At 41.1% G+C, this 12,420-nt stretch overlaps 1 protein-coding gene across 5 annotated transcripts in view; it reads right to left on the bottom strand.

The window, feature by feature from the left end:
* The window catches only part of CTNNA1 (catenin alpha 1), a 187,718-nt gene that overhangs the window by 104,502 nt on the left and 70,796 nt on the right, over positions 1-12,420 (bottom strand). For all 5 annotated transcript variants that reach the window (XR_014838850.1, XR_014838852.1, XR_014838851.1 and 2 more), the window contains exons 6-7: positions 11,451-11,720; positions 8,399-8,602 (exon numbers count right to left, since the gene is read on the bottom strand). Coding sequence is in view for 1 of the 5 variants with exons in the window: in XM_003123988.7 (XP_003124036.3) it covers positions 8,399-8,602; positions 11,451-11,720 (474 nt within the window). In the remaining 4 variants the exon portion in view is untranslated. The remainder of the gene's footprint in view (positions 1-8,398; positions 8,603-11,450; positions 11,721-12,420) is intronic.

The following is a 12,420-nucleotide window of genomic DNA, read 5'->3' as shown; positions in this document are numbered from 1 at the left end:
TTTTCTTTTGGATAAATTATGAAATTTATTTATAGTTCATCTTTTAGAAGCCAGAACATGACAAATGTCACCTTCTGCCAAGTTGACTTATTAGAAATACGAGAAGCGCACTTATTGTAGGACATGGGTTTCTTGGTACCACCAGTGAGACCACCGCCACCATCAGTTCCTTCCAACGAAGGTTTTGGTCAAACTTCCCCCTAAACTTAGACCTGGGTGATCTCAATGCAAGGAGGTCTAAGTGAACTTTGTCCAGAAATTACAGTGAAAAACCCAAGCATAGCATGGAGGTGCTCCCAAGCAACGGCACATGAGAAAACTTCAGAGTTAGGAAGTTCTTTTAAATCTTTCATCTCACACCATAAGAAAATCACACAATTTTTGACAAATAAGCTTTCCACATTAAATAGGAGAGGAGTGAGTCCTACACATGCTCAAATTTTGCATTCAATTCCATATCTATTTGTATCTAAATTTTCCAAAATATGCCAGGCAGCTCACACAAAAGCTAACACTAACAAATCAATAAAATCATATGCAAGCACAGCTACAGAACGATGGCCTAGCAATACAGTAAATCCAAGGGCTCACACAAAGATGGAAATCGCAGCATACTGTCTAACAAAACTCAGCCCTTACAGCTGCACATCGCAGAACGCTAGTGACACCCACCAGTCTACCTTGTGAGGACACTCTGAAACAGCTTTCTTTTTTATTTTATTTCTTTGCTTTTTAGGGCTGCACCTGTGGCATATGAAAGTTCCCAGGCTAAAGGTCGAACCAGAGCTACAGCTGCCGGCCCATGCCACAGTTAACAGCAACGCCAGATCCTTAACCCACTGAGTAAGGCCAGGGATCGAACCCACATCCTCATGGATATTAGTCAGAGTCGTAACCCACTGAGCCACAACGGGAACTCCCGAAAAGAGCTTTCTTGTTCAGATCACTTCAAGCAGTTATTCCAGACCCGGGTCTGTCTTACTTAGTGTGAAGTATTTAATTCATTAATAAATTTCATTAACAATGCTATACAATGACAGTTCTTGCCGGGACACAGTGGGAATCTAACTGAAGTAGCTTGGGTCACTGCAGAGATACAGGTTTGATCTCTGGACCAGCACTGTGGGTTAAAGGATCCAGTGTTGCCACAGCTGCAGCTTAGAGTTAATCCCTGTCCTGGGAACTTCCCAATGCCATGGGTGCCAACATTTAAAAAAAAAAGCTATACCATGAAAACCTCCACAATTTTATTATTTCTTTTTTGCTTTTTAGGGCCACATCCACAGCATATGCACATTTCCAGGCTAGCCTACTCCACAGCCCCAGTAACATGGGATCCAAGCTGCATCTGTGACCTACACCACAGCTCATGGCAACGCCAGATCCGTGACCCACTGAGGGAGGCCAGGGATCAAACCCACATCTTCAGGGATACTAGTCGCATTCGTTTTCACTGCACCACAACGGGAATTCCATAAACTCCACGATTATTAAAGATGATGGCGTAAAATCATACTGGCTGATTCACAAAGACACACATGATGAAAGTACTAAGCACTCAGATTTTCAGGTCAGAGGTGAGCTCAAATCTTAGATGCACATATATGCATTTTTGAGCAAGTAACAATTCAATAAGGGTTATTAGAGGAATCAAAGAGGCAGTAATACATGCCTCTTAGCACAACGGCTAGCACACGGTATGCAGTGTAACAGTACGGGTAAGCCTTATTTTTGTTGTTAAAAAAGAAGAAATAGGAGTTCCCACTGTGGCACAGCAGGCTAAGGATCCAGTGTGGTTCAATCCCCTGGCCAGCAAACTGGGTTAAAGATCTGCAGGTGCCACAGCTGTGGCATAGGTCGCAGCTACAGCTCAGATTCAATCCCTGGCCAGGGAACTTCCATATGAGGCAGGTGCAACAGAAAAAGAAGAAAGAAGAAGAAGTAGTAAGAAAAGAACGGATATGTGTGCACAAACACACAGACATAATGAAGTCTGGATGCTATATACCAAAATGGTGATATATAATGAACAAAGGACTTGATAATCAAAAAAATTAACCTGATCTTGAAAACAAGACAATGCAACCATAAAATAATGTGGTAACAAGCTCTTCGAAGAGTCTTTCAAAGGCTGGGAAGCTCTGGCTATGCTAAAGTGGTTCCAGGAAAGCATTTGCAAAACAGACGAGATCAGCATCTAGATTAAGTGCTTCCCTTCACTGCAATGACAATATACCTTCAGAGAATGAGTACTAAGCACACCCTATTCATACAGTCGATGGCCAACAATTATCCAAATCAGACAAAAATTTTATACTTGCTATAGTAACATAATCAAACCCCTCAAATACAGGCCCAGGCCTATACAAAAAATATCCATTAATTGCATTACTCTTTCAGGATTCTACAACCACTGCCTCTTACATTTCTGGAAGAGATGTTCTTTCTGTGCAAGAACAAAGACAAAATATAACCTTAAGCAGGAGTTCCCGTCGTGGCTCAGTGGTTAACGAATGCGACTAGGAACCATGAGGTTGCGGGTTCGATCCCTGGCCTCGCTCAGAAGGTTAAGGATTAAGGATCCGGCGTTGCTGTGAGCTGTGGTGTAGGTTGCAGACGCGGCTCGGATCCCATATTGCTGTGGCTCTAGCGTAGGCCAGCGGCTATAACTCTGATGCGACCCCTAGCCCGGGAACCTTCACATGCCATGGGAGTAGCTCGAGAAAAGGCAAAACAACAAAAAATATCTGTATCTATATCTATATATATAGATTAAAAAAAAAAAAAAAAAACCTTAAACAATAGCATCCTCATTGGGTCCTAAGCTGCACCAATTTTCTTCTGCCTAAAACTAGTTTAAGGTATAAAAAAATATAAGAGCTACTGTGTATGTTACTGTAGCATTCTGGACATTGAACAAAGAAGCTGATGCTCAACTCTCATCTACTCACCTTAGCAAGTTAGTTACCTAGGAGTCAGAATTATCCACGAGAAATATACTATAATCAAGAAACAAAAGCTACATAGGTAATTTAAAATTTTTGGAGCCCTACGTTAAAACAAAGGGTGAGGAGTTCCCATCGTGGCTCAGTGGTTAACGAATCTGACTAGGAACCATGAGATTGCGGGTTCAATCCTTGGCCTTGCTCAGCGGGTTAAGGATCCGGCGTTGCCGTGAGCTGTGGGGTAGGTTGCAGACGCGGCTCGGATCCCATGTTGCTGTGGCTCTGGCGTAGGCCGGTGGCTACAGCTCCGATTAGACCCCTAGCCTGGGAACTTCCATATGCTGCGGGAGCAGCCCAAGAAATGGTAGAAAGACCAAGAAAAAAAAAAAAAAAACCAAAGGATGAAAATTAAGTTTAAAGAACAGATTTTTCTTAACCCAATATATTCAAAATACCATAAATGAGCTGTTATTGAGATATTTATAGCTTCTTTGGTATAGTAAGTCTTGGAAACCTGGAATATAGTTTCCACGTGCAGCACATCTCAGCTGGGACCGGTCACATTTTCAGTATTCAACAGCCACGCCTGGCCACTGCCTACCACAATGGATGGCATGGAGCTAAAGCGACTCGAGCCCAAGGCACATGCTTCTTCTTGCCAGTTATAAATCATAATTCCAGTCAGCCAGCATATGACCATGAACTACCAGGCAAGACCGCTCAGGTCAAGACCTAACGGAATTCATTTCAAAGACTGAGGGTCTTCTAGGTTTCAGATACTGTGTTAAAAGAGTTTTCAGATTTGGGGGGTTTTTGAAGGGTGGAGTTTTATTCATTTGCCTTTTGAGGAGAACATGGGTGTGGTAATAAGAGACAAATATGCTTGGTGCCAATAAATTCTACTCCTGGGGGAAAAAACCTCAAAGCACATCCCTCACAAAGGGGGAAAGGACCCCATCAAGGATCAGCACACCCCTCTTTAGAACGCAGAGGGTAAATGACAGAATTCAGCAGTGCGAAGCACGGAGCTCTTCAGCAGAAAGGTTTGTACTGGCAATGGAGTAACTTCAGAGAGTATTATTAACACAGAACGGGCTTCAGAGCCAACTACACACTCAAGGAACAAAACGCTAATCCATTAAACTAGTAGTTTGTTATAATCCATTACCTATTAAGTTTGAATAATTTATATTTTTAACTATGCAGAGACTATGAAGAAGGTTAAAACTACTTTAAAATTTGAAAAAACACCTCGCATATAAAAAATGAAAAAAACTGGAAATACATATACCTAAATGATGATGGTAACTGTGGTTCAATAGTTTAATAGTTAATAGTTTAACAGTATGACTTTCAATTTTAAAAAAACAAAGTGGCAATAACTTTGTTCATATTCAATTACATTTCACTTAAATTTTAACCCACTCACTTTTAAATCCTTTAAGTTTCAAACACCCATCCAAGCTGTTTTTCTTTCTTAAGAATTCTCATAGACAACGTAACCTTAGGCTGATAGAGCAAGAATAAATTAAACTTAACCGTAATAACCACATTTTATTTCAAGGAAACCTGGAAGTCATTTGTGAACCTACAGAGACCCACTGAACAGTCAAAAACGCTCTACGGTCAGGCATCTGAAGCACTTCCACAATGTTACGTAAGTAATGGTCAAGTGCATTTCTTTTCACATCATTGTCTCGTACAGTGTCACTCAGTAAGTTACCAACAGATCTAAGACGATCTCTAACTCTTCAAACCACAATGCAAGCCCAAGCATTAATGCTGCTGCCCTCTGGGCCCTGGGAGCCTTGGAAAGGGAGTTTGGCTCTCACCCTATGATCTAAGGTATCACTTGCACTCAGTGCTTCTTTTAGAGTACTTGGTTTAATTTTTTCTCCAAAATGTCACCTGTATACCAAAAGAGCTACAGGAAGTAGAGGGAAACCACCCCTGGCCTCCTCCCCATAACAAGGGCAAGGATCTGGGTTCTTTTCACTCATGTATCCCTAGTGCCATGAATACCCAGAACTGCTCCAATTACTCATTCTCCAAACCAGCATGAGTTTATTGAGCAAGCACCTAACTGAGGACCTCTTTAGCATTATACTAGACTCTCAAAGAACATTTTTAAAATAGTTCCATCTTTCAAAGGCTTAAACCTAGTTGCAGAAATTACATGGATAAAGGAAATACAATTAAGCAACAATTCAAGGAAGTAAACAACTTAAGCAGCAAAGACATAAACTAGAATGATGCAGTTTGAAATGGCCTTTAGCAAAGGGGGGGGGAGGAGATCTTGAAGGAAGAACAAGTCAGGTTTAAACAAACAGGAAGGGAATTTCAAAAACATAATGAACAATGTCCTACTGAAGGCATGAGCTCAGATTGCCTTGAGCAGGCAGAGCGGATTGGAAATAGAGGAAGCGAGGAGAGCCTGGAATGAGGCAATGGCAGTGGAGACAGAGAAATACAAATACAATAAACAAAGTGGAGACAAATACAATAAACCATCAGAGCAGTTTATCCACCTTAACTTCACATTGGAAACTCTTGGGAGAACTTTCAAAAATACTGATGCCTGAAACTCAATCCAGTGACTAATTTGGGTATAATCTAGACATTGGGATTTTTTAAAGTTCCCCAGGGATTCTAATGTGCTTCCAAAGTTAAGAATCACTGCCTTATCCCACCAACTGTGCACTTTAAAAAATAAAACATTAAAATAAAAAAATAAAAAGAAAAAAGAAATCATTGCCTTAGAGGAATGACCAATGTAACCTGACAGGTGGCAACACAGGAAGAAGAAGCTTTGAAGACTCAAGCGATTATGACAAGATTTTTTAAGTATGCATCTATAAAACTTATATTACTGAGAGAATCCAGGAAATGAAAAAAGTAAAAATAAGTGTGAGCCTTTCTGGACTTTACCACTCTGTTGACCAAGTTCCATGTACCGAACCAGTTTTAATTAATCCAGACTATCTCAATTCTCCACATACTATTAATTATTTATCTAATATTTTTTCAAAAGAAATAATCAAAACTTAAAATGAATCATTTTTTGAAAATCAAGGTAGAGCTCAATGCAAAGATTATAAAATAAAAATTCCATAAATTCCCTCAGGTCTCCCAGCTAGAAATAATCTCATTCTCCGTCCAACCCGCATGGTACTTCAGTGGCACCTATGACGGCACTGCCAGTACAAGTCCGGAACAGGTGCCGCGTGTTTCGTGAGGGATCTACTTCGCAGAGGACACGCACTCAGTATGAACTGAGTGACAGTCAGAAACTGCCACTTAACTTCTGTCACTGGAGGTTCTAAACGTTCCTGAATGCTTTATAAGCAGAACTCTACCCCTAGTCAATTCCGCTTCTTGCGGACTCTGCCATCTGAGAATTTCTCAGCTTTCTTCCAATGTGTTCTACCGCCTCCCCTGGCTTCATCCTCACTCCGGCGGTTTCTGACAGGACCCTGCTCACTGTCATCTGCGTCAATACAAAGCAATTAAATATTTTTATATTTAGGAAGAATGTGCTCAGCGATCATGTTCTAAAATGGATTTGTGAATCATGAGATAATTTCTTTCGAAACCCCCACCTTAATCCTTAAATTTAAGCTAAACATCAATCACTGTTCTAGTTTTCACTTACATAATAAAACGTTTCGTAAGAGTGCTGGTGTGGTCTCCCCACCTTCAGGAGCAATAAATGTTTCCCACCTTTACTTACATGCGTGACGCAAAATAGCAAGTATTATTTGTCTGGCCTTCTGGGGAGAATCCAGGAGGTGACTCATGACCAGGGATGACTAGCCTGAGATCTGACCAACCCAGCAGTATCTTTTAGACTGGTTAGGAAGCTCTAGAATGGAGCAATGAGAAGGGATTATCACACATCCCCTTCCTCACTTGCAAAGTCGGCTTTCCAAGTAACGCCACTGGACGTTTGTGCGCCACTGCCGCCCTGCGCACAACAGGAGGTAACTGATCCACATACACACTAGGGCCTCTTTGTTTCCCTGTTTAAGACGCCAACCATCATGAGTCAGGCTTCATATTATTCGTTCTTTCTATTCTCTGATTTTCAGGCTTATATGTGGATTTTTAAATGTGTCCTACATTTTCACTGTGACTTATCAACTGCTTTTTCCATGTGATTTAACTAAGCCTCTAATCTCATTTTTCTGAGGTAGACAGCATAGGATCAAAACATGGCAATGGCTTAAAAAATTCAATATGCTTCACCAGTTTCACAATATGGTAGAAACAAGATAAACACTGGACGGCATTCATCTTCACCCCAGGAATTCTATCATGACTCACCATTATACCTTCAAACAAGATATACGGCAAATGAACAAATGAGTATCAAAGATATTTTCCTGGAAACTACTAAATAGGCAAAAAGTACTAGTGAGAACTAATCAGCACTGGTTTTCGTCGCTTTAAAATGATTTTATATAGTTTTCTTCTTCTTTGCTACAGTAAAATATTGGGTAAAAGGTCTAAGCTATAGTCACCCTATACCAGCATTAAATAACTGAAATGAAAGAAGTAGTGCTAGAGAAGGGGAAAAAAAATTAACAGTAGAGGGGGAAAAAAATCAAAATAGTATTTTCTGTAGCAAAAATGTCCAATTCCACAGCATAGGTTTTTAAACACAAACTTAAAAATGCAAAAACACGACTCAGTTCACTTAATAAAGCTCTGTCTACTTGGCAATTACCTACTCTTACAATACTCTACATGACTCATTCAAAAAACCTCAATGATGAATATTTTCAGCATTCCCTTTTGCCCAAAATTAGATGGCCACCTAGGTGTGATAATGGAATTTTATCCTTTATCTCAAGATCACTATCCTTAGTAGACACATGTTAAAATACTTACAGGTGAAACAACATAATGTCTACAACTTATTTTCAACATACTTTTTTTCATGGAAAAAAAAGTTTGGATATGTATATATTCATATACATGCATATTTTTACACACAAACATGCACATGTATTTACATGTTAACTGGTGAGTCTAGAGAAATGGTGGATGGGTGCTCTTTGTAAGACTTCTATGTGTTTAAAATTTTTCATACTAAAAAGTTGGGGATAAAGGGGGCACAGAGAAAGCCATTTTTCCATTTCTTGACATTTTTTCTTTTATTTACTTATTTATTTATTTTGGCCAAGCCCACAGCATGCAAAAGTTGGGATCAAACCCCAGCCACAGTAGTGACAAGGTCGAATCCTTAACCCACTGAGCCACAGGACAACTTCTCATTCCTTCAAAAGCTTCACTCCACCCAACAGAGCTGAAAAATCTAAAAACACAACTGACATTTGTAGTTAAAACACCTCGTACCCAACAATTATTATGGAAAGTCCTCTTATTTCAAAGAAAAGCTCTGGAAAAGACCTCGGATCCAGTATCTGCTATGGAAAACTCCTCTTACTCACATTGCCCATGTACTCGGAGAGCAGATCCTGCAAGGCCTGGCGGACAGCATTACACTCGGCCACAATTCTCTCACGCCGGTCGTCACGTGTGCAGGACGAGTCAGCCATCAGGGCAGCCCCGCTAATGATGCTTTCCAGGCGCTCCTCCAGCGAAGGCCGAAAGCGCTCCTCGCTGAAGCTCAAGGGGTCCACAATGATTTGCTTCTGCAAAGGAAGCATTAACGAACGTTAGCGTAATCTCTGTTTCCTCCAATATGGAAGAAGCTGGGGCAAGTGCTGCTTAGGAATACCAACACTTCGCACAAAAATTCCGCTGCCTCAAACACAGTAACACCTCTTAGCAGATGAGGGGCAGCCCACAGAAACTGGCCTATGGTGGATCACTTCCCAAAGAAGGCACTGGAAGCAATACTATGCAGCTGAACAGGGCCTAAATACGGTCGGATACCACACATGCAAACAGAAATGGGTTGGCATAAAAATCAGGTTCACATCACCTCATCTGAACATCCACCTATAGGTCAGCCTATACAATACTGGCAAGTTAAGTCACCAAATGAGAACTACAAGGAAAAATAAAAGTTAGCACTCTGTTTTCTATGTACGGAGTATAAAACTGCTACATGGCATTAACAGAACTGTTTCACCCAAAAAAAACCCAAAAACAAAACACTGATTTCTGTCTTCAAAGTTTCAGAGAAAAATAAACTTTTTTGGCTACACCCACAGCATGCAGAGAAGTTCCTGGGCTAGGGATGGAACCCGCATCCCAGCGGAGACAATACTGGATCCTTAACCTACTATGTCACCTGGTAATTCCTAGGTATGCATTTATAATCATTTCAATCTTTTTTTCTCACCTCATACATCTCATCAAATTTTATAAACATTCAGTCTCAAATTTATCCTGTCCAAAAAATTCGACCTTCTTTACTCCAAGACCTCCAGGTATTCTGTAAGAGGTGACAGCAATTTGTCACAGCAAAGCTGCTCTCTAAGATATAACTGCCCCAAAAAGAATAAATCCTTCCTGTCTCCCCTTTGCTCCCCTGACTCCACATAAACTCAGCTTTACCACTGATGAGTGAGGTCAAGGTCACGAGGAAGATCTAGGTACAAGGTCAAACATCAAACCCCCAGACCAGGATCTACTGGCCTTCTTCCAACTTCTCCATTTGAAACAACTCATTCTCACACCAACAAATGTGTGAGAAAATATTTTGCCTTTAATTTTTCCCTATGGGGACTACGTTCTTATTGATTTCAATTTAAATGCCAAGATTTTTTTCCTAAAAAAAAGCTTGCCCTACAGAGTTCCTGTTGTGGCTCAGTGGTTAACAAATCCGACTAGGAACCATGAGGTGGCGGGTTTGATCCCTGGCCTTGTTCAGTGGGTTAAGGATCCGGCGTTGCCCTGAGCTGTGGTGTAGGTTGCAGACGCGGCTAGCATCCTGTGTTGCTGTGGCGTAGGCGGCAGCTACAGCTGCGATTAGACCCCTAGCCTGGGAACCTCCATAGGCCGCAGGAGCGGCCACAGAAAAAGGCAAAAAGGCAAAAAGGCAAAAAAAAAAAAAAAAAAGGCTAGCCCTTTTCCAATAAGTACACATTTCCTCTTTCCCTGCCAAGGAACCATCAGTTTCAAAACTGAACATACAATTCCTTCACTGTTCATTATTAACCTATAGTTTAGCTGATCATTTTTCTTACCAGATAAAGTTATTGCAGAATTTCTCTGGTCAAAACTGAATACACAATACTTTCTGACCAACAGGAGGAGGAATGAATGGTCATAGAATTTTAAGAACTTCAACAGAGCTGTAATCATTTAGTCCAGCACCCTCATATTATGAATTAAGTTTCGCTGTAGACTTAGGAGGTTAAGTGGCCTCTGATAGATATTACTCAACCTAGGGGAAAACGTAACCCTTACTGCCGTGAATGAGGCCAATACCCAAAACTGCCAATTCTGAAGAGGAAAAACAGTGCCAGTAAATTGTAAGAGGTATCTTCAAGAGTTTGCTATAAAGTCATTAATGTTTAAGGTTCAAGGATTAAAAATTCAGTTCTAGAATCAAGGTCCTCAGGCTTCACATTGTCTTTACCCAAGCCAAAGTAAAAGGTAAGACAAAGGAAATAAAGACAAGAAAAAAACTGTTAAAATGCACTCCATTGTCTTGATTCCATACTTTAAAGCATTCCTGCTGACCAAAGGATGCCGGTCATCTGGAAGGCAATTTTCCCCTAAGTAAATGGTTCTAATAAATTTAAAAAAAAACCCTAACAGTTATTTAAAAAAAAAAAAAATCTTAAACTGCTGCCATCTACTGGAAGTCATGAGGCATTGTGGGTAGGCATTTAAAACCATAAAACACAACCCCAAAAATTAAGATTAGAGTTGATACTTGGCAAAATGTATACACACAATATATATACAAAGAATAGATCTGGTGCATCATCTATAAAAGGTAATTATATGGAATTATGCTAACAACGTATTTTAATCCCAAATATGCTTCCACTTGATTAAGTCTATTATTACAGTTTAGACATTGAGAAGAATGTGCAGGCACACAGTAAGACTAAGGCGATGGAACTTCCACGGCAGTCACTCCGGATGTGTTTCTGTCTCCCACTCGACTATGAGGCCCTGGAGGGCAGAGCCTAAGTACACGTTGCCTCTTTAACTCCCATAGGTTTGCATCTGCCCAAAAGTTAAAATCTTGGTTGAAATGAACCAAACTTTTATCTTCAATAAAGAGGGACTTCATAGGAAAGATAAGCTGCATAAAAGAATTCAGAAGTTTAAAACTAAAAATACAAGAAAAGGTGAGGGGAAGAGAAAGAGGAAGAGGAAGGTGAGAAAAAGAAAAGATAAATGCTTTAGGCCAAGTCAAGGTGAAGTAAGTTTCGAACTTAGAATTTCTTTCAACGTGGACTACCTACCTAAGTAGAAACTGAGCCTTCCTCAGAAAGCTTGAGCACATTTCCCCAGAACTCTGTAAGCTCTCAAGAACCCTCAAGGGCCTCAAGTGTCCTCCCAAGCCTAACTTACATCAAAGTTGTTGAGGGCGTACGCCAGCTCTCCTCCTCCGCCACCCTGGTGCTGGGAGGCGTCATCTGACGCCGTGGCCTGGGCTGCGTTAGAAATGCCTGTGACCGCCTGCTGCAGCTGTTTGTATATCAGGTCGCGGTTGGCCTTGTAGGCTGCGACGTCAGGGTGCTGGAGGCACGCCTGGGATGCAGTGTAGAGGATCGGCACGTTTTTCTGCAGGATTCCTCTGGCGGCGGCCATCTGATCACGATGCCCCACATCTTTCAGTTCCTACAAGAGTAAAACAAAAATATGGGTTCAACTCACTAAAAATTTGTTAGTAAATGCTGACAAGTTAGCATGTCTACTAATTAGACGATATTTTCATTAACGGTCTGGCTTGAAAGCTGACCACAAGGGAGGTGGTATGGCTTAGTAGGTAAGCATTCAAACTTTTCCAAAAGACACAGACCTGAATTTGAATCTCCAGCACTACTTTTTTTACTGACCGGTATGATTTTATTTAAACTCTCCACACTCAGTTTCACTTTCTGTAAAATAAAAACACTAACAGTACCTCTCTTACATCTGTCTTGAGGATTAAACGGAATAATGCACGTAAAGCACCTAGAACAGTAACTAAATAAAACGCAACGCAAAACTGACTAGCATCTTGATATAACTTTTTAAGATGTGTGTACCTATTCCAACCAAGCTAGAAAAACCAGAGGTGGAGTTCCCGTCGTGGCACAGTGGTTAACGAATCCGACTAGGAACCATGAGGTTGCGGGTTCGGTCCCTGCCCTTGCTCAGTGGGCTAACGATCCGGCGTTGCCGTGAGCTGTGGTGTAGGTCGCAGACGCGGCTCGGATCCCGCGTTGCTGTGGCTCTAGTGTAGGCTGGTGGCTACAGCTCCGATTCAACCCCTAGCCTGGGAACCTCCATATGCCGGGGGAGCGGCCCAAGAAATAGCAACAACAACAACAACAAC

The sequence above is a fragment of the Sus scrofa genome, chromosome 2 (assembly GCF_054392235.1).
Source record: "Sus scrofa isolate SSC_HxYL_T2T_F1_AM1 chromosome 2, Sscrofa_HxYL_maternal_Yorkshire_Landrace_v2.0, whole genome shotgun sequence".
Classification (NCBI taxonomy): domain Eukaryota; kingdom Metazoa; phylum Chordata; class Mammalia; order Artiodactyla; family Suidae; genus Sus; species Sus scrofa.
Note: the sequence above shows the minus strand (reverse complement) of the source record. Positions and strands in the feature narration are given on the sequence as shown.